The 23,268-nt window shown below is 36.7% G+C and overlaps 1 protein-coding gene across 2 annotated transcripts in view; it reads left to right on the forward strand.

Annotated features, from left to right (window-relative positions):
• STK3 (serine/threonine kinase 3) overlaps nt 1-23,268 on the forward strand; it is a 303,925-nt gene that overhangs the window by 48,122 nt on the left and 232,535 nt on the right. For both annotated transcript variants that reach the window (XM_082600787.1, XM_082600788.1), the window contains exons 3-4: nt 798-926; nt 12,585-12,699. In XM_082600787.1, coding sequence (XP_082456913.1) covers nt 798-926; nt 12,585-12,699 — 244 coding nt within the window. The remainder of the gene's footprint in view (nt 1-797; nt 927-12,584; nt 12,700-23,268) is intronic.

Consider the following 23,268-nt stretch of genomic DNA (forward strand, 5'->3'; position numbering starts at 1 on the left):
TGGTCTTGCTCTTGAGGAGAAGAAGATAGTGAAAGGAGCATTTGAGAGACCTTGGATCTGTGACTTGGCGGGGACCAGATTTCCTGCTTCTCTAACTTTGGTGTTGTGTGGTCCCCAGCTGAAGATTTCAGTTGCTCTTAAGCAGTCTGAACAGACCTTGTACTTTGATATTTTGGGGATGATTTTGTTGAAGATGAGATCAGCCTTTTCTTCTAACATGAGACTTTGGCTGTTTTTATTCTGTATTTCATTCTTTTAACTTCTACTTATGTATCTTCTTAATGCTGCATTTGTTTGAGTTGACAAACCGTAAGTCTATTTCTTTCATTCATAAGAAAATCAGCAAATCTTTTTCTATTAATTTGATGATTTTAGTGAATTTTAAGTCTATAATTGAAACATTAAAGCTAAGATATAATTCACTTTTTTAATTTGTTTACTTTGATTTGTCACCATTAAGTAGTATTTTAAATTAGAAAACACTACATGGATACTATATATAAAACAGATAACTAATAAGGACCTACTGTATAGCACGGGGAACTCTACTCAGTACTCTGTAATGGCCTATATGGGAAAAGAATCTAAAAAAGAGTGTATGTATGTATATATATAACTGATACACTTTGCTGTACACCTGAAACTAACACAACATTGTAAATCAACTATAGTCCAATAAAAATTTTTAAAAAATAAAAAAAAAAGACTACATGTAAAAACTCATAATAGACCATTTTTCTCTAATAGTTATGATGTTTGAAAGGGGAAAAATAAAGAAATGTCTTGGTTTCTTTTAGGTCTTATGGAAGTGTGTTTAAAGCAATACATAAGGAATCTGGTCAAGTTGTGGCAATTAAACAAGTACCTGTTGAGTCAGATCTTCAGGAAATAATCAAAGAAATTTCCATAATGCAGCAATGTGACAGGTATGTAGAGATTTTATTTCTTTACCTTCATTTTGATAAGTTTTGCTAATAATGTATAATGAAATGTGTTCTTTGGTCATTTGTTTAGTTTTCTCTTCTGACTTCCCATCGGAAGGGAGACTAATCTTTCAAGGAAGATGAGAATAGCTTTGTAGGGTTGTCTTTAGGACTTTCAGCTCTAAAGCAGAAATGATATTATAAAGCAAATGTGGTGAAAGAAAATACTCAAGCCGTTTTTTCATTTTCAGGGAAAATTTATGGGTGAGAATTAGTTTTTGATATTAAGGAAAAGTCATTTAACTGTCCTTTTGATTTAATTGTTTTTACTAATTAAAAGCAATCATGTCTTATGTAACTCTAATTTATTCAACAGACGTTTACTGAGCATCCCTAGTGGGCCAGGTACTGTGCCAGGATCTAGGAATATCAAGGGAACTAAGACATTGTTTTTCTTCTTGAGGGGCTGGTAATCTAGTTGGGAAGACAGATACTTAAGCAAATAGCTGTAGTACAGCACAGTCATTATACTGACTGGTACATGAGGAGATGTGAGAACAAGGAGGCAGGGCACCTACCTCAGCCAGGAGTCAAGAAGTCTGGAATGCAGAGGAAATAGAGGGATGAGAGACTGTAAAGAGAATTAAAGGTAGAAAGGTGAAAAACAGCTCACTGTTATGTGCTGTTCTGACAAGGTTTAGAATTACTGCAGTGGAAAGTAAGAGACGGAGCGATATGAAATGAGTTTGCATAGGTAAATGGAGCTGGTAATGAAGTATCTTATATACCCTAGTAAGTAGCCTGGCCTTTATAAGGGATGCAGAGTGTATAAATTAGGACTGTGTTAGGCCTGTAGTTACTTTATCAAAGAGGGATTTATTATTCTCCCTTTATAAAAGGTCTAGAGATAGGATCAATATAGCAGCAACAAAGTAACAACTGTGATAGGCTTTTTCTTATACTGTGCCATCCTTAGCATGTGGTCTTTGTTCTCACGCTTATTATCTCATGGTTGCAAGAGAGCTGCTCCAGCTCCAGCATTTTGTCTACATTCCAGACAGGAGGAAGAAGAGAAGAAGTGGGAAAGGGCTTTCCCAGAAATCCTCAGTTTATATTTTATTCATCAGAATTGAGTCACACGGTGACTTAGAGCTGGTGAACTTAGGGGAGTGTGGACACATTGTCATCCCTAATCAAATCAGGGCCCTATTAGTAAGAGATCTATGGAAAACTTCCTTTTCCAACAGTATGTAAGATACATATATTGTAAGCTCTTTGGCTAATGAAGCGACTGAATAGTCCTCAAGGAACTCTGTTGCTTGGGTGTGTTCAGTTTTGCTCTTCTTTATTGTGTGCTGTATATTTCGATTATATTACATATTTTCCATGAAGGCCATATAACTGGAAATTCAAGTGGTTATAGAAGAAATAATACATTCCTCAGCTCCCAGGTCAAAATATATAATTGCAGAGTTTTTCCAGACCTCTATTAATTTGGTAACTTTATAAGAATGTGCTTCCCATAGTTTGATGTAGATAAGGAAAGGTTGAGCATAGTGTAGTGCTGGGCTCTTCAGGTGCTTAATATTTGCATGTTGCTATTATTTTATTATAATGGTTAAAAATAGTTCAGGTACTAATGTTGTGCTTTAGAGATTTTAATTGAATGTGTTCTAGGAAGGGCACAGTGTCTCAGATATTACCCATTATACATCTCCTAACCTTTGTGCATGCATCTTGGTACCCATCAGTTCTTGCTCAGATTTCTGCAACAGCTTCCTGTGTGTTCACTCTGTCTTTCATTTTTGCCTACTCCAACCCATTTTCTTCCCTGAAGCTAGAGTGTTCTTTCTAAAATGCAAACCTAATCAAGCCATTCTCTGTTTAAAACCCTTAAGTGGCTGCCCATTGCTTAGCTAGATCCTGTCTACTAAGGATGGCATACAGGGGCCTTCATGATCTGGCCAGTGCTTATGCTTCCAGGCTTCTCTCTTACCTGAGTTTCTCTTTTAAGCACCTGTTTACTTGTATTCTCTGTCACCTGACTCTTAAATTCTTTGAGTTGGGGATTATGACTTACTAAGTGCCCTTGGATCCTGCCACATAGTGGCTACTCAAGTATTGACAAGTATTACTAATTCCTGCCTGGATGACTCAACTGGAATATCCAGAAGCAACTCTACATTTAACATTCTAAAACCAAATTTTTAATTGTTGCAGATAAGCCTTTCAAATTCCTGTTTTGTTAATAGAATCATCATGTACTTAGTCTTTCAACAACAAAACTGAGAATTCATCTGTTTCTTTTTCTGACACCTCTGATGACACTAATTCTTGTAGAGTCTCCTTCTGAAATGTCTTCACTATCTTTATCCTTTCTTCACTCCTTGACAGAAGGAATCATATTTCTTAGCATACATCACAATGCCTAGCACTGTACTTTTTGTTAAATGAATGTGAATAAATATGGTATGGATAAAGGAGTATGTGAAAGAGCATTGTCAGTTGAGGGGACCCTAGGGAAATCTGATTGTTGTTCTTGTTATGTACTTGAAACCACTAAGGGGAAAGAAAAGTAGTGAATTAAAGGGGTGGAAAATGTGAATAAATTCTAGAAATTTTGTACCACTTTGTAGCAGAATGCCTTGTATATAGTAAGTACTTCTCAAATATTTGTTGAATGAAATGGTAAAACAAATATTGATTAAAAAAATGGATCCTGTCCTCTAGATTTCACTTTTATATTCATACTGAACTTATGAAATAGTGAAGGATCAAAAAACAAAATTGGTTGGTTAAAAGATCCTAAAAGTGCTAAAAGATAAGTGAAAAACTGGGAAATGGCAGGAACAAGCATTACATTTTTAGCTACTACTTACTTGTGTTAATGCAGATGTGTTAATGAGAACTGGCATAAAAATGATTTGGAAGAAAACAGTACAAATTGAAAAATTCCCACATAAAACAGTGGAATTTTGGTTAGAGAAAATGAAATTTGTATTTCTGAAATTGATATCTTTTCTCAAGTCTATGCAGCCATTTGGGCAGTTGGCAAATTGTCTTGCTTTCTACACTCTAAAAAGAGATGAGAGGGTGTTTTAATTTTTTTTGTTCATTTTAGTGAGTACTAAATGTGTTCAGTACTGCATTTTGGCGTAAATATTTGAGGGAACCCATCTGCATTGTTTATTGTTGAATCTTTTGTGCCTAGTCCAGTGCTTGGCACAGAATAGGCATTCAGTAAGTATTTGTTGAATGTTTAAATCATAGAATGTTGGTGCTAGACTAGACCTCTGTAGGTATACTTTATTTTTTTTTAATTTTTTAATTAATTTTTTATTTTTTGGCCACATCCTGCGGCATGTGGAATCTTCCCTGACCAGGGACTGAACCCTTGCCCCCTGCAGTGGAAGCATGGACTGTTAACCACTGGACCACCAGGGAAATCCCAACTGTAGGTGTACTTTAGTTTAGAGTTTTTCAAATGTACTCTGCTCTAAGGAGGTGCTTCTAGGGGTATTTTCCTCAAACAGTGAAGAATTGAGCAGAGTGAGAAACTTAGCCCTTGCTTTTATCTTTTTTTCTATGTTGGAGCTCATTCTAAAATATTATTTGAGGAAAGACTTCTGGTGCTAAAGCATAATTAAGAACTATTTTATGGGTACAGAAAATGAGACCTAGAGATTTTACATGAATTGTCCTAGATCATAGCTAGTTAATGACTAGGATACTGTGAGGACCCACATTTGCTGACTCCAGGGCCAGTGCTGAAGAAAGCAATGTCTGTACAGTGATTCCAACAGTTCAAAGTAAAGTGCTCATTCTCAAGGCAGTGCTAGAGATGGAGGCAAGATCTGGTCAGCATTACTTTTGAATACTATGTGCCAGGTCATGTAGATATAAGGGAACCACAACTGACACAGCTTCTACATTCCTAGTACTGACACTCTAGAGAAGGAATTTCTCATATCTAAACCAAGAGAAATGTTTTGTTAATACATGCATCAGGGCACACAATTATTCACCTAATTTATTTTATTTATATATATATAATATAAATTCAATATATATTATGTAAATAAATTTATTCAACTAATAAACTGAGTATCTACTCCTGCTGGTAGCCCTTACGTGCTGCGCATAAGAGATATAACAATGAATGAGCCAGACTTTGGAAGGACTTTCAGTTAGATGGGCAAGACAGATGAATGGACAGGCTGTTTAAGTATAGTGTGATAAGACCTCTGATGGGGTAAATATGGGGAACTGTATGGGTTGGAAGATGTATGTAACGCCTCACTATTGGGGATTCAGGGAAAGCTTCCTCAGGGAGATCATACCCAAGCTGAGTTCTAAAGGATGACTTTGATTTACTAGGCAGAGAGGAGAGGCGGTCCATATGGTAGGAATAGCGCATTTCTAGCTTGTTTGCTCAGAGGCTTCTTTCTACCAGAGCAGCTCCTGTCCCGTGTGTTCTGTTTGCTGATGTTTCTGGGTGAGATTCCATTTGAACACTGTTTCTGATGAAAAAAATAAATAAATAAGATTGAAACTCACCGTACTGAAGGATTTGTGATTAACTTTAGCAGTTTTTATCAGTTCATCTCTATGTATTCATTTTTGGGTGGGCCAAGAAATAAATTGCTGTGATTTAGATTTATATTGGAAACAATTCAGTTTTCATAGGAGAATATTCGCGTTGCCTTTGTGAAAACACTGTATTACCCCTATTAAGTTTAGAACACTATTAAGATGGTAGAAGGATGTTAATGAAACGTATGTAATGAAAAATAGTCATTTCTTTAGTATTTTAATTATCACATGCTTATAATGACAACATTAAAAAATACACCTTAGAAAATATTTGCAAAAGACTTACCTGATAAAGGAGTGTTATCCAAAATATACAAAGAATTTAAAAAACTCAACAAGAATACAAATAACCCAATTAAAAAAATGGGCCAAAAACCTTAACAGACACCTCACGAGAGAAGATATACAGATGGCAAATAAGCATATGGAAAGATGCTTCACATCATATGTCATCAGAGAAATGCAAATTAAAACAATGAGATACCATTACACATCTATTAGAATGCCCAAAATCTGGAACACTGATAACACCAAATGCTGGTAAGGATGTGGAGCAACAGGAACTTCCATTCATTGCTGGTGGGAATGCATAATAGTATTGCCAGTGTAGAAGTCAGTTTTTGACAGTTTTTTTCCAAAACTAAACATACTTTTAACCATATGATCCAGCAATCTGGCTCCTTGATATTTACCCAAAGGAGTTAAAAACTTACATCCACACAAATACCTGCACATGGATGTTTATATCAGCTTTATTCATAATTACCAAAACCTTAGAACCAACCAAGATGTCCTTCAGTAGGTGGATGCATAAACTGTGGTACATCTAGACAATGGAATATTATTCAGCACTAAAAAGAAATGAGCTATCAAGCTATGAAAATACATAGAGGAAACTTAAACGGATATTACTAGTGAAAGAGGACGATCTGGAAAGGCTACATGTACTGTATGATTTCAACCATATGACATCCTGGAAAAGGCAAAACGATAGAGACAATAACCTCTCCTGGGGTTAGGAGGGTGGGGGTGGGGGGATGAATAGGTAGAGCAGTGGAATTACTCTGTATGATACTGTAATGGTGTATGCAGTTGAAACCCAAAGAATGTACACCACCAAGAGTGAGTGGATCCTAATGTAAAGTATGGATTGGGTGACAGTGTTGTGTCAGTGTAGATCCATCACTTGTAACAAACATCCCAGTCTGGTGGGGATGTGGATAACGGGCAGGCTGTGCACGTGTGGGCGCAGGGGGCACATGAGAAAGCTCTGTACCTTGCACTCAGTTTTGCTGTGAACCTAAGCCTGCCATTAAAAATCAAGGTCTATTAAAAGATACCTTTAGCAATACACGGTTTTCTTCATTTAAGATGAAATTCAAGTTAACATAAAAATGTTAATTAACTTTTAGACAGGAAAAATTAACATTTGAATCTCTATAAGAAGCTTAAACAATGATTCAGTCCAAATAACTTGTACCACAGTAGTGTCTATATAAGGTTCAAATACATAAGGAAGTTTGTAGTGCTTTTTCTATTTTTTTCCCCTCTGGTTTCTCTGTTTTTTCTTCGCTTCTCTTTTTATACTACTATTTTGAGTTGTGATACTAGAGGAAGACCGTTAGAATAAGGGTTTAGAGGGGATATGAAATGGAGACAGAGGAATGGCAAGGGTATGATACATTAGGCATGAGATGAGAGGAAGCCAAAAAAGAAAAAAAAAAAAAAAAGAGAGGAACATGCTATGTAGTTTTATTGGGCTGAAGGTGTTAAATAGAGGAAAGGGAATGAATGGGACAGGAGAATGAAAGGTAAGGGAATGACACAGGGGAAGGGAGTAGACTGTGCCTCATGAGTTTTGCCCCAGTTATTGAGGCATCATGTTTCACCTTTGCTTCCTGGTGTATGCTGTAATTTGACTTGTGTCTTCCATGTCCCTCCACCTACTGGAATTTTCAGAGTCATATTTAACTATTTAACTGTGCCAAGAATACATAGAATTGCTGGATTCTCGTATGTCCTGTAAGTCCCTATGGTGGCTTAGTCAAGATTCCTAGGCCTTATGGCTGAACTAAAACTGTGTGTTGCTTAAAATTAAAAGTAACACTGAGCTAGTGTTTTGAAGCAACCTCTCCCTGCTTCCTCTCCAGCCTTTAATAATCAATGTGTGGTTAAAGAAATAGATGTTAGTGTATCTAAATAATTGTGCGGTTAGCTAACTTGCCCGCTAGTATGAACACTGTCATCTTTGGCCCCTGACAATCCTGCACTGGATAATCCTCTTTAAAGGCTATTTGATTGTATTATTTTCTTGCATAAACTCCTTCATGGGTTCCCCATTGTCTGGACTGCCTTTTATTTTGTCACTAAAGTCTACGAATTTTTCTCCCTAGCACCTGCCCCTAGGCTATGTATGTTGTTCAGTGAATGTTTGTTGATTACTTTTATATGATACAGGAATGAATTATGAATGAACAACGTCTGTGTCAGTGGAAACAGACTGGCTTAGAAGTCCCAGGTCTTGAACTCTCTGCTTATTTGTTTCTGTGTTTGTAATTTTTCAAAGTGTTAGCTTTAAATTGTAATCTTTAATTTGCCAGTCTTAAATTTATATTCAGTGTGCAGTTGAAGGGAGACACAGTGGATAAAACACAGTAGAAAACTTACTTACTGTCTTCTAACTTGTCAGTTTATATCATAATCAAATTGTGTTGAGTGTACCTTGAAAATATCTCTTGAATTTGTTTTCTACTCCAAGCCACGATCTGCTTTTTAAAAATGTAGGTTTTATTATTATTCAGGTATGATGAGACCAGCATATCAGGAGATAGATTGTTATACTTCCAGATCTGAGAAGGGTGTGGGTGAGAGAGGGGGACCCATACAGGGAAGCACCAGAGTCAGTTAGGAGGCAGAGGGAGGGGGGGAAATGTGGGCAAGAGCCTTTATTGTGGTTTCTGTGGGAAGGAATAGGTGAAATTGAGTAAACAGGTTTAGGATTGGCTAGATTGAATAATTTCTTTGTGATCTGGGGCTGTCACTGGTTGTCTGGTATACGGCCCTGGGGTGATTAGGGCTGGGAAATGGTGGCCCTGGAGGTAGTTGAGAGTATGAAACTTGGCTTGTTTGCATGTGAAAGGTATGCTTACAGATGCTATCTCTAGGAATTAGCTAACGCTGAGAGAGGAACAGTGGAGACTTTGTCAGTAGGTCCCAGATGTCAAAGCAGCACAAATACAGAAAATGAAAAGATACACTTAATACAATCTCTTGCAGGCACAGACCAACAGAACCTTCTAACTGGTCTACCCGTGTCCATATTTGCTTTCCTACAATCCAGCTTTGAAGCAGTAGCCAGAGGAATCTTAAAAGTATAAGTTAGATCACGTCATTCCTCTGCTTAAAATTCTTCTCTTGAATATCTATTGAAGCCCAATCTCCTTACCTTGTTTTTGAGGCCCTTCGTTATCAGCTTCTGCCTCCATCTGCAACTACGTTGCGTTCTACCTCATTTTTCACTCACTTTATTCTAGGCATACTGATCCCTTGAAAATGATCTTCTCTTTTTCTCTCCTCAGGGCCTTTGTACAGACAGTTCTTGGTACCTGAATGCTCTTTATAACTGGTTAACTTCTAGCCGACTTTGACTCTAGCTTAAATGTTATTCCTTTGGGGAGGCCTGAATTAGGTCCCTTCTGTTAATTCTTCTGTGACTGTTCATTTGTTTACTTATTCATTCCTTTTGCTTGTGCATGCAAGAAGGGAGGTACTGAGGATGAAATGGAGAGCAAGGCAGATTGGCACCTATCCTCACGGAGCTTCTTTTCTTCTAGGGGAGGCAGATAAAAGTCAATGACAAAGCAATTATAAGATGTTATAAGTGCTTTAAAGTATTGATGCAGAAGATATCAGAGGATGACCAGTCATAGGCCATTATTACGTATGAACTTTGGGGTTTAAGCATTTCTTTCTTTTCCAAATGTAATTTGTAATCCACAGCCACCAATGGAGGGGGGATATTTTGTTGTTAAAGCTCACCCACGTCTACTTTCAAAGTTTTTTCATATACGCCAGTGCTTCCCAAGTCAGGGGCTACCATGGAATATGTGTTATTCCATTCTTCCATATGAACTAGGAACAATTTTATTTGCAGAAATGATGAATGCAAAATAAAGTCTCAGCCAATTTATCTCATAGCACTTCTCCTTCTTTTCTTACCACAGTTAGTAATTATATTTACTTGTGGATTTACTTCTCTAATACCTGTGTATCTCTTGCTGGTGTGTGCTAGAGGAGAGTCAGGATTGTGTCTGTCTGGTTTGTCTGGTCTAATCCTTGGCTAGAGTAGAGGGTCAGTGAATGAATGTTGAGTGATTGATAGAAACTGTATTCGGGTGTGTGTCCTTAAGATGGCTGTTTAGGTCTATCTGCTTAAATATTTTTCTAGGTTAAAATTATTGAGGCCATTTTTAATGATATAGAATTGTTGGACTTTGATACGTTCACTTGATTGTGTATTAGAGGCCACAAAATATTTTTTGAAGAGAATTCTACCTTTCCCCAAAGGTGTTGCCTTGACTCACCCCCTAAAGAGAGCTAGAGCTGCCCTTTTATGTAGCTGCCCAGATTAGAATCTCTAATTTTCATAGGAGCTGTCAGTCCTACCCTTAGAATTGCTGATTACTTAGTGTAGATTGCAAGATAAAATACATGTTTTCTATATGCTTTTCAGTGAACATAACCTTCAACTCATTGCTAATTTGAAAATTTGAAAATTTTGAATAAGAAAATTAATATTTAAAGAAGTTTCCTGAAGGATATGTCATCTATCTTCTGGAGCGAATCTTAGCTGTGGGTGTATATCAAAGTCACCTATAAAGGTTTTAAAACATCTGCTGAGTTAGAAACTCCAGGGTGTGGGGTCTGGGCCACAGGTGATTCTGATGCACAGCCAGGTGTAAGAGCAGTACTTCCTATAACGGTTTCTACACAGGCACTCATAACCCAAAGAAGTGTATGTAAAGAAAGCTTTTTTATGTTTCCCGTAAGTTGAAGTTTTGGCTCTATAGATGAGATTCATTTGTAAACAAACACTTTTAAATGGTTTAGTGAATATTTATGAACTCTTAATAATACTTTCCATTCCCAACACCTAGCAAAGTTGAGTGTTGTCTGCAAATTTAAGGTGTGAGATGGGGAGTAACGAGAGATGTGGGGAGAGAGGTAGACTTTGAAAGGTCATGTATGTGATATGAAGCAGTTCTGTCTTTTTTTCCTTTGGTAGTGGAGAGCCATTGGAGCTTTTTTTCTTTTTTTTAATCAGGAGCGCGATATGGTTAGCCTACTTTACTTTTGTTTTAAAGGAAAGTTACTTGTCAGCTATATGGAGCACAGATTAGAATGGGGGAGAAAACTATGACAAGGAGACGGAAGCAAGTCTGTGCAAGAGGAGCAGTAGGGATAAAACAGGATTGAATTCTAGCCCTGTAGCTACCTGTTTTAGTTTAAGCCCTTAAGCTCTAACCAGTCTGCTCTACCCTTGCCTTCAAGACTTAGTTAAGATTGCAAAGGCTTTCCTGAGAAGTCTTTCCCCAACCGTCTTCTCTTAATCTGTTCTTTTGGTAGTCTCTTTATGTGGTCTTTTATAGTACTTTACATTTTTCATTGTTCTTTTTTCCTTGTTTGATTCCTATGTCTTATTTATCTTACACTGATGGCACTTTTCATGATAAACATGCCATTCTTGGTTTTTCCCTTGCCTTTGCTCATGGTCTTTCTCTTTTCCAAATCTTCTTATCTCTCTTCTACACCCATATCTTGAAGCTTTAACCTTTTTTCCATAATTCAAATTCCACCGATTCTGCGAAGTTCTCTAGGTTGACTCTGCCATGGTCACTTCTACCTATGAGCTCTTGTAGTGTTTAAGCTGTGTACTACTTTATGCTTCCTTGTATTTTTCATCTTTTTATGTATTCTGTGAATGTGGATATTCTGTCTCTTTGAGTTCAGCAAGATATTTTACACATCACTATATATAGCATACCCTTAATAAATATCAATTGTAATGGTCATTTGCCCCATTCTAAGTTTTCCTAAAAACAACCGGCTATCAACATAGTTTATTCAGCTCTGAAACACATGAAACCTCAGCTCAGAAATATTTTAAATTGTCAATAATTACAATTATCTGAATTTAAAGCAAAAAAATTATAATTATTTTTCTCCAGAATTTTAAAGGCCAAAATACAAGGGAATTAAAAAAATTTTTTGGGGGCCTCATTGAAATATAAAGTATTGAAATGTAAAGTTGAGTGTTAATATTTGACTGAATGCAAAATCTTTTAGAAGATTTATATATATATATATATTTTTGTAAGTTTATTTATTTATTTATTTTTGGCTGCATTGGGTCTTCGTTGCTGTGTGGGGGCTTTTCTCTAGCTGTAGTGAGCGGGGGCTGCTCTTCGTTGCAGTGTGTGGGCTTCTCATTGCGGTGGCTTCTCTTGTTGCAGAGCACAGGCTCTAGGCTTGTGGGCTTCAGTAGTTGTGGTACGTGGGCTCAGTTGTGGCTCGCAGGCTGTAGAGCGCAGGCTCAGTAGTTGTGGTGCACGGGCTTAGTTGCTCCTCAGCATGTGGGATCTTTCTGGACCAGGGCTCGAACCCATGTCCCCTGCATTGGCAAGGGGATTCTTAACCACTGCGCCTCCAGGGAAGTCCCTAGAAGATTTATATTTAAAATGCTTTAGTTAAAGGAAAATATTTTCATTTGTTCCTTATGTTAAAGAGTATGTCCTTTGCCAAAACAAAGCTTTATTTTCTTGGGAATCACTCAAAACATTTGGACCTCCTCTGGTTTGTAATCCTGTTAAAATTTCATCCGTGAATTAAAGCCTAATTATACACAGTTGGTGAACCCTACATAGATACAATTCCATGTACAATAGTAGTTTACTCATTAAGTTTACTTATTGGAACATGATGAAATGCTGAAAATATTTTGAATTGGGATTAAGAAATAATTTTCTTCGGGAATTAACTGAGTTTAATTGTCTATATATTTTTCTTCAGCCCATATGTTGTAAAGTACTATGGCAGTTACTTTAAGAACACAGACCTCTGGATCGTTATGGAGTACTGTGGAGCTGGCTCTGTCTCGGACATAATTAGATTACGAAACAAAACAGTAAGTATTTGTAAATTGTTTTGCTAATCTCATTTGTAAAGATTCATAGTTTAGAATCTGACTAGGTAGTGTTTTGTTACCAGAAAAATATTAGTGTGAGAAAAGAAAAGGTTTTTCAGTGTAAAGGGATCCAGTATGAGGTGTGAGAATCAGTCAAAGTCACAAATTTGCCATTTGTCGTATGGCAAATACAGGAGTCATATGATGGTTTAATTTATTTATGAGGATGATTTTTGGTTAGTCACTGAGAAACTACCATGGCACTCCTCTTCTTCATTTGGAATCAGCGTGCATGTTCTTTATTAACATGAGTTCTGTAAGTTATAGCTAGAATTTTATTTAAAGTTCATAATATTCATGGTATTTCTTTATCTTGTTTTTTGCATTATAACCTATGATTGGTAAACAGTTTAAGTTTTATGTTTCTGAATCTTAAAAATAACTGAAAAACAATTTTTGTCTTATCTTCCCAAATATTGTCAGGGTGTTTGAAAGTAATAGAGCTAGATTATAATTTTTTTTTTCCTGGTAAATTCAGCTTTGTGAAATTTGTTTTTTAATAATAACTTTTTACGGCTCTGTTTTTAACCCTCAGTAAAAGAGCTGTTTACAAAATTGTTTAGGCTAGCAATGCACCTAGTTTCCTTGCATAATTTATGAGGACAAAGTGACCTTTTTAAAATCTGCGAATGACTAAGAATAATAAATCAGTGAAATAATTTGTAATTCCATGAGACAGTATCCCAATTACTATATGTCTTTATTACATGTAGTCAGACATGTTTCAGTAAAATACATTCAGAAAAGTACTTAACTACTTGAGTCAATTCGTGGTTAACCAGAATCATTTTAAAGTTTGATTGGGGAAGTACTGTTGTAAGTTTATCCTACTAATTTTTTTTTTCTGTTAGAGAAAATAAAGTAAATAGGATTTCTTTTAAAGGAAGTGAGATAGAAGTTAAAATAATCCCTGTTCTGACAAAATGGATTAAGTGATTTGTGACATTCCAATTATATATTTTAGAATTTGTATGGTGCTTAACTAACATTTATGTAAATCAGATGACTCCTGAGTGGCAGAACAATGTTTTAATTGAAGATAATTATACTCCAGTTAGAGAAGTGTTTTAAAACCGTTCCAGGGCTAAACTCAGTGTATTTGGTGTTTAAAATTACCAAGTAGGAATATGAAGTAAAACTGAGTGAAATGGAAAATCTGTTTTCTTTATTTAAATGCTAATGTTACCATTTTGAGTACAGAGGAAGAATATGATCCAAGTACTTTATTTCTTGTTGCTAATAAATACAAACCGTGAAGGTATACTGCAGTTCTAAAAGCTAGATATGGGTGGGATCATTATCCTCAGGAATCTCCTTCACCAGTTATCAAAGGAAAGATTTTATCCCATTTGCATTCTTTTTTAGAAGACAGAATCCACCTAACATGTTTGGGGATCATACATTTGGAATAGTCTAATTGTTATTCTCACAGATGGTTTCCCTTGGGCTTGGGGAGGCATGGAAGGGTCTGATTCCCAGATACAAGAAGAACCCAGAGCTGTACGAGATGACTCAGGAGCTGTGGGTATATTATCTCTGGGTGTTGGCTTGATAACAGCTCCTGTTAAATCTCAAGAATATTCTATGCTACTTATGCTACTTTTCCTTCATTTATGTATTATTTAAAAAGAGTACCATTGTTATGAATGTTGGCAGTATACGGGGATATGTATCATTCTCTCTTTTATTTTTTTTTAAACACTGGAGATTGTAAATATTTGATCATTTTATAGGAATGGTCAATGGAGTGATAATGATTGTTTGAATTTCAGAGGCGTGGCTGTTTCTGATTGACTAGCTTTCAAAAATGTGACCAGTGAAACAGTTGTCCTTGATCTATTAACACTCACTCCAGTAGTTAATTGTTTTCATGGTCACGAACAATCAATCTTTTTCTAAGAGTATGGGAACTTTTTTTTTTTTGGCTTTATATGCTCTTTTGTTTTTTGTTACATGCTTTGTTGTTTCTTTTAATTCTATATACATTTTAAACAGCACAAGGCATTCTTATTATTATTTTATATTGTCAGTGTTTATATTTATACTTTTTATTGCTCTTTACTCTTTTCTGCATTTCTCAGTTGCCTGAACAGTGTTCTTTAGTGTTTCCTTATATATGGGTATGATGGTGTTAAGATCTCTCTTTTTTTTTTTTTTGTATGAAAATGTTATCTCACTTCATTTTTGAACGATACATTTGCTGGGTAAAGAATTCTAAGTTGGCAATTTCTTTTAGATTTTTGATTTGTTTTAAGAGGAATGACTCTTAGAAAACCACCTAAGTAACACACTTTTTGTAGAATTATTCTTGTCTTTGAAAGAAATCTCATGGATGAACTGTTCTGGATTTTCAGTTCGATTGCTATCTGTTTTTTGATCAGGTGTTTCTTTGAAAATTAAAGGCACAGGAAAGAAAATCTGACTAAGATTTGTATTTTGGTGTTTTGGTATATGCTTTTGCTTCAACTGCTCCCCCACCTTTGAGTGTTCCCCTATCCCCCAGTCTTTGCCTAGTGAATTTGTATCCATGAAGGACCAGATCAAATATCACCTCCTCTTTGAAACTTTCCCTGTTTTCCCAGGTAGTTTCTTATCTATTTGGTAATTGGTTGATTAATGAATTAGGTAAGTCTTTATTGCATATTCACTCTTACATAAAGAGCACAATAAATTCTAGCTGCCATTATTATTATAATTTTTACTGTTATTATTATCTTACATATTTTGACTGCTAGGTAGACTGAGCATCTTGTCATATGTGTACTGGCTCTTTGATTTCCTTTTTGTGCTTATCCTTTGCCTTTTGTTGTTGTCAGTGGTGGTGGTCTTTTTCTTACCAGTTTGCAGGTTTGCTTGACAGTTTGCTAATAGTTTTGTGAGTACTTCACATTTCATTTTAAAAGTCAAGAAGCCAGTTATCTGATTGTCAGCATAGATATTAAAGAAGGAATTTCAAAATATCTCTTTCAGTGGTTTTATGCCCTCACCTATACTTTTTCTTTGGGAAACGCCTAGGAAAAGATAAAGGCATAGAATTAAGTTTGGGGGTTAACTAGAACTCCCAGTGATTGGAACTGAGCCTGAATAGCAAAGGGTTGGGATTGGATTGTTGGCAGTTGAGCTGATAATGAATGGTAATTGTGGTAATTAATGGTAGTAGTACTAGGGGTAGGATGAAGGTGAAACCCTCCTATATTCTGGTGGGTGATAAAAGTTTCTCTGAGTCTTCTGGTTGCATTTAGAGTAAAAATCACTATTTGGTTAGTATTCATTGAATCTTTCAGTTTATAAGTCTTGAAGGATCTATAAGTAAGTATATGTGAGTTAAATTCCTGATTTCTGTGATCAAACCCACAAACACAGCTCATGTCCTGGTATTATGTATCTTTAGTAACTGACTTTTTCTTTTACAGTATTTAAAACCATCTTTTGAGCTTGGTGAAACCTATGTGTAGATAACCTTACTGTGGTATCCTGTACTTGGAAATCACATTTAATTATTAGTTAGCTTTTAGTCTTTAGGAGAAGAGTAATTGCAGTTGCTTTCCCCTACTATAAGCCACTCAAGGGCAGAAATTTTTATATATTCATCTTGGAAATATTACAAGTGCCTGGAATAGCTACTGGCATCTAGCAACCTTTGATAAATGTTTGTTGAACTGAAACAGGATCAATTCCTTGGCTGCTTATTCTGTGAATATAAACAATCTTACTCATCTATTCAGTGTTATTTTTTGTGGACAAATTGTAATTTGCATGGCTACTACTATTTAGTATTAATGTTGTGGGTTATTGAACAGATATGATCATATACCAAAGAAAGGCCATAGAAAGTGTGCTTGAAGGTTTCCTTGTGAGGACATATTTTAAAAACCAATATATTTTATGTTAAATGCCATTTAACTTGTAAACACTTATGCATTTCAAGTATATACTGCGAAGTAAAAATAGACAACTCTGAAATTGAAGCTTTTTAAAGATAGATTATATTTTTGATTACAGGCTTTCAAAATGATCTTTACATAATTCTTAAGCTGTGCCTTGACATATGGAAGAAATAGAATCCATGTCTTAGACGTTTATTGTGTATTTGGAAATGTTCTAAGAAAACGCCTAAGGTTTGTCTCTCCCACTTTGGCCCATTTTTTGATTTGACCACTCATTTTAATTCAGCCTAGCACTGTGGAGTTTAGTTTTGGCTCTTCCACAAACTAGTTTTATAATCTGGTGACTTCAGCTTCCCCGTCTGTTGAGTACTACGTAACATTTGTGCGGCGCTTTACATTTTACTTGGCAGTTTTACTTACATTTTGGTTGAACGGAAAGGGTCGAACCGCATTTATTGATCTAGGCCTGGTGCTCTTCATTTGAGGCACAAATAACGCTAATAAATGGCGCTGCTGCATTGTTTGCAGAGCAGTTGAGGTGCTACCGACGTACAGAGCTAAAGTAGAGTTCTCCGGGGGCCGTGACGGAGAAGCTCTGAGCCTAACATGGAAGGTCAGTGAGAGCTTCAGAGGAGAGAGGACCTTTAGCATGGTCTTGGAAGAGGAGGAGTCGTCCGTCATGGGATCAGGCTCCACAAGAGCGTGGTCCTGTCTTCCTTGTTCACTGTTCTATCTCTGCTCCTTGGTCAGTGCCTGACACGCAGAATGCTGGGTAAATATTAGTTGTATGCATGAATGAATGAATGAACGAATGACTCAGAGAAGAGAGGGCAAAGGACATCTTGGGGGAGAAAACAATGATATGCTAAAATTATATTTCCGTCTTTAAAAGTCCAGTGTCATACTCCTAGATCACCTGAAGGAAAATGTTCCCAGTATCTGGTTTAAATGGATTTACTTTTCTCACACCTAACTGCTCAAAATCATTGTCATATATTAGTTTGATGGATCTATGTTAGGATCATGATCTTAGCACCATAATTTTTTGTTTTTCCTGGAGTTTTTCCTTTGTTTTTTTCATGTTGAAAGAAGCAGCATGTGCCATCTTTATCACTTCACTAATGTCTTCTAGCTTCTTACTCATTTTATCTATTTCCTGGAATTTATGTGATTCTTCTTTGAGAAGACATTCTTTGGAGCTTCCTGATTTCTTGTTCTAATGTGGACTCATTGCTTTTTAGGTCTGCTGTACAGCTGCGTCCTTGGAATTTCTTTTCACTGGACTCCTGGGTTAGTGCCACCATTTTCTTGTATATTTCCTATTTCCTTGGTTTTTCACTCTTGTGTCATATTCTTCCTAAACTGTCTTCTTCAAGGTGTAAGAGTTAAGAGGTCAACTATTTGAATCCTTGCATATCTGAAAATGCCTTTATTTTGTTTTCATACCTGGTTGATAGTAGCCTATGTAGAATTTTACATTGAAAGTAAGTTTCTCTCAGAGCTGTGGTAGCTTCCCTCCATTTTCTTCTAGCAGCCAGTGTTGCTAATGTTATACATAGCTAATGCCTGTCAAAGTCTTATTTATTTGTAGGTCTCCCCTGCCCCAGAACTTCTTAGACTTTTTCTGTATTCTCATGTTTCTGATGTTGCATAAGGAACAAGACATTTCACAAGGATGTGCCTGAGTGTGAGTCCTTTTTATTAGTTATGCTCAGCACTCAGTAGTTCCTTTCAAATAAACACTTGTGTCTTTCTTCAGCTTTGGAAAAATTTCTTCAGTAGTTTCCCCCTCTATTGTATTCATTGGATGGTGAAATCTCCTGAATTTTATTCTTTTTTTCCCTCCTAGATTTTCTGTCTCCTTTTTGGCGGTGGGGTAGGGGGTGAGGTTTTTTCTACTTTATTTTCTGACTCTTCTAACTGAACTTTTTATTTCAGCAGTTATATTTTAATTTACAAGAACTCTTATGTTTTTGATTATTCCTTTTTCATAACATCTTGATGCTTGAGGCATGGATGCAAAATCTTTTCTAATCACTCTAAGAAAAATAAGTTTTGAAAAAATTATTTTCTGTTTTCTGAATCACCTTTATTTCCACTGGGGTTATTGTTTCAGTTGCTTGATCCTGGTGTTGCCCATGGCAGGCTGACCACCAGAAAGGCTGACTAGCTCTCATCAGAAGCATTGGGACAATGCTTTTTGCCTGGCAGGTATAATGTTAGGATGAACTGTCTGGGAGCTGGCTTTAGGGGCAAGTGCCCACAGAGGTGGTTCGTTCAGTTTGTTAGCCATTCCCCTCCCCTGCCTTTTTTGGGGCCTGGGGATAAATGCCAGAATGCATGTAATCTGTATGTATAGAGTAGGGATGAGGAGCCAAGTCTTGTTCTGTTTTCTTCTTTTCAGCTTCCATGGGAAAGCTAACCTACCTTTTCCATTCCCCTTCTCGCTCCTGCCCTCCCTACACAATGATTCTAACTTGGAGCCCCTTTGATGTTTACTTGGTAATCACTCCTTGTGTCGCAGACCCCTTCTTTGCCAGCTCTTGCCTGTGACTCTTCATAGAAATACTTCCAAATTTATTATACTCTCCTGTGCTGATTCTTTTTTTTAAATTAATTTATTTTAATTTTTATTTATTTTTGGCTGCATTGGGTCTTTGTTGCTGTGCGTGGGCTTTCTCTAGTTGCGGTGAGCGGGGGCTACTCTTTGTTGTGGCGCGCGGGCTTCTCATTGTGGTGGCTTCTCTTGTTGCAGAGCATGGTCTCTAGGCACGCGGGCTTCAGTAGTTGTGGCACACGGGCTCAGTAGTTGTGACTTGCAGGCTCTAGAGCGCAGGCTCAGTAGTTGTGGCACACGGGCTCAGTAGTTGTGGCTCGCAGGCTCTAGAGCGCAGGCTCAGTAGTTGAGGCACACGGGCTTAGTTGCTCCTCGGCATGTGGGATCTTTCTGGACCAGGGCTCGAACCCACGTCCCCTGCATTGGCAGGCGGATTCTTAACCACTGTGCCACCAGGGAAGCCCTGATTCTTTTATTAGTTTATTTATTAAAAAATTTTTTTCTATCAGTTTAGTGGGATTTTAGAAGGAGGAAAGACAGAGAATTAAACAAATTAACTACAAATTCAGGTTGGTTTTTGAACCTGAATCAATGATATCTCCTCTTTCCCGTCCCATCTACCTCCCTATACATACTTTTATACTCTTAGGTGTTTAAATTAGTACAGCTACTTTGAGGAGTACAGTTTGATAATCTATTGTAAAGTTGAATGTATAAGCACCCTAGGATCTATCCAATGATTCTCCTTTTCCATCTGTACCTTACAGAAGCCCTAGCACAATTGGTTAGTGAGAAATGTTCCAGAGTGTTGTCACAACAGAAAATTAGGAGCAAACTTAAATGTTGATGAGCACTAGACCCGGGACTAGAGAATTGCTACTGTTCTTTGAGTTTCCATAGTTTTGTAGCTCTTTGGTGAAGGCAGACTCTGAGAATAGCATTCTGGTTGAAACCTTTCAGGGTACACAGCTGTGCAGGTGGAAACGACATTAAAATACCAGCTTAAAGTTTGTGTCTTAAAACACAATAAATGTGCAGTTTGTTATATACGAGAAATTTTTTATTGTCTGCTTTTCCCGGGATGAAATATTGATATATTCTGTGATTGGGTGGGGAGCAGGGGAGGGGGCATTGAGGGAATACAAAATAATGGAGAGGAAGTTCCAGACTGAAGAGAGCAGTTCCTAAGTTATGTATATGTATTTTCCTGAAGGCTTGTGGTGGACTTGTTATTTTATAATGGAAATAATTGGGAAAGTCAGGTTTATTCAGGTATCACTTTAGAACTGTGAAGGACACATTGAGACCATTCTTGGTAAATTCTTACCGGTTGTTAGTTTTTTTTTTGTTAGTTTTATAGCAGTGATTCTCAACTCCAGTGACAGACGTTTGGTAGATATTGTAATAGCTATTGCTATAGTACTGGTATGTGCCAAGCACATTATATAGATTATTGCATTTAATCCTTGTGTAAGGACTGAACAACCATGTGAGGTAAGAACAATTATTGACCCATTTTCCAGATGAGAAACTGAGTCATAGAGTGGTAAAGTAGATTAGAGGGAAAGAAAGGGTTGAAATTATAGCTGACTGCTAGAATTGAACTGTAGAAGTTAAAAGCATAGAGTCTGGAGCCCAGAATGTCTTGAATTCTGGCTCTGCTACGTACTAGTTGTGTGAACTTGGGCAAGTTTCTTAACTTTTCTGTGACTCGTTTTCTTCATTTGCTAAATGGGATAAGAAGACTACCCTACTTCCTTGAGTTGTTCTGAAGATTGTACATATGTAAAGTGCTAGGAACAGCACCTGGTACGAAAGAAGTCCTATATGTATTTGCATTGTTATTGTCATCATCGTCCTATCTTCTCACGTACATAGATGGGAGTGTCTTTGCATTGTGTACATTATCAGATAATGTGTTTGGGCGGAATAATACAGAGGACTATGGAACCAAGGACAGAATCCTAGCATTCACCATTGGTACCTTGAATTGTCATTGTTAATGAGGGAGGTATGTAAGCTCCGTGAGATAGAGCTTACATTTTTAGGTACAGTGAGAGTTTCTTTAATAGAATCAGGCAGTGGCTATTCAGAATATACTAGGATATTTTATTTTAGTGCCCTTAGAATTAATGCCTTGTACATAATAGTCTTTTTGGTAAATGTTTGATTTGTTGTATTTTAAAAATATATATTCTGCCTTGATGTTAATTATGTACTACTTCAGACAGGTTTTTTTTTCCCTTAGTGAATCTTAAATCTTACTGATTTAAGATTTATTTGGAGCTTCAAAGTTTGATATTATTTTATTGTTAATAATAGACATCTTTTTGATATGTGTGGATTTCTACTCCATAAAGTGCTTTTTAGGGTTTATATTTGCCTCTGTGTTATTGGACTAATTCATGTTTGACTTTCCTAATCACCTTGTTGCATGTTCCCTCTTTGTGTAATAGATACTAGTTCATATGGGCTTTATAACTCCATATATATTGAGTGCTTTTCTGTTGTCTTCTGATCTCTTTTTCAGGAATCTTTTCATGTGGGAAAGGATTTTAAAATGTCTGCCCACTGACCATTTTCACAGTAGAGTATCAGTTCTCTTTCTCTTCAGATCAAGGGATTATAAGCAGCTTGTGTATATGTATATTTACATATGGTGTAAGTAGTGAAAGCTTTCATTTTGAATCACTAGTTGTCGGACTTTGTGATAGATTATTAATTTTTTTTTTTTGCCAGACATCTGCAATCCAGATTTCATGAAAGAAAACCCTTCTCTGCCCTTTTGTATATAATAATGGCTAAAATATTCTAGTTATGTTTTCTAATGTATGTGCTTTGTGTTGAGCAGATTTTTGTTTTTCTAGAAGAGTCCCATAAATTTTTTATTATTTAAAACCTTGACTATTTTATATCCTCAACCTTCCTGTTTTTGGGTGGGATGAGATAGAGTGGTGAGGGGTGGAAGGGAGTTACTGAGTTGCTCTGTTGTTTTTTCCAGTGTTTTCCTCATGTTGAATACCTAAGGGCCCCATTAAATGTATGTATTGTTTTTCCCAAGAAAGAAGGAGTAAGAGGGAGAGAAATTTTGATTGTAAAGCAGTTGGAGTCTGAAGCTTGATGGATGTTCAGATAAAGCCTTGCATGTAAGCTTAAGTATTACTTTTGAGATTTAGGTATTTCAGAAATTGCTACTTAACTCCTCAAGTTTCTCTAAACCATTGATTTTTAGCAAGGGGGTTTGGTCACCATTGTGTGTTGATTGTATCATGTATGTCATAAAAACTAATGAACGCTGAAACATTTGAGGAGTTCTGTAAAATTAGATATCTAAATGCAGTTTTAATATAATGGAGTAAACATTTATTGGCCGGGGCAGGTGGTACTAGGAAAAAGAAGGCAAAAAGAAGACTTTAAAAAAGCATTCATGTTCCTTTTAAAAGACATGTTTATTCTGCTTTTCCCACCCCTTATTATTGTAACCCTTTTGTTTGGGGACAGAAAATATAAATCAGCTTCAGAGATCTCATGCTGTTAAATATTTGGAATAACCTCTAGCAGTTCTAGAGTAGGTCACCAGTTTGTGCTTTATACAGACCTCTTTTCCAGGAACCTCCCTGCTTTTTGGTATCTACTTGAAATTTACTACATCAGTTTCAACTCTTGGTTATAAATTACAGAAAGCTCATCCTAAACTGGCTTGAGCCAAGAAGGGAATTTATTTGCTCACATAACAAAAAATCTTTGCAGAGCTAGTTTCATGCATGGTTTGATTTAAGGTGAAAGGAATTACTTGGATTCGTCTCCTTGTCCTGATACTTCTGTATTGACTCTACTCTCAGGCTCTTGCCTTATGGTGACAAGATGGCTGCTAGCAGCTACCTGGATTATACCTTTCTAGTTGAAACCCAGCAGTGTTGTACCTCACTGCTTCTGAATGGGTCATGTACCTTTTTCTGTGGCCATTGGAATGTGATGAGGTAACTGGAATAGCTCTAAGACATGTGTCTAACCTGGAGCTAGGATGGAGCTGACTGCTAGAATTCGTGGCCTGAGGATGGGGAA

The sequence above is a fragment of the Mesoplodon mirus genome (genome assembly GCF_964341445.2).
Source record: "Mesoplodon mirus genome assembly, chromosome: 16".
NCBI lineage: Eukaryota > Metazoa > Chordata > Mammalia > Artiodactyla > Ziphiidae > Mesoplodon > Mesoplodon mirus.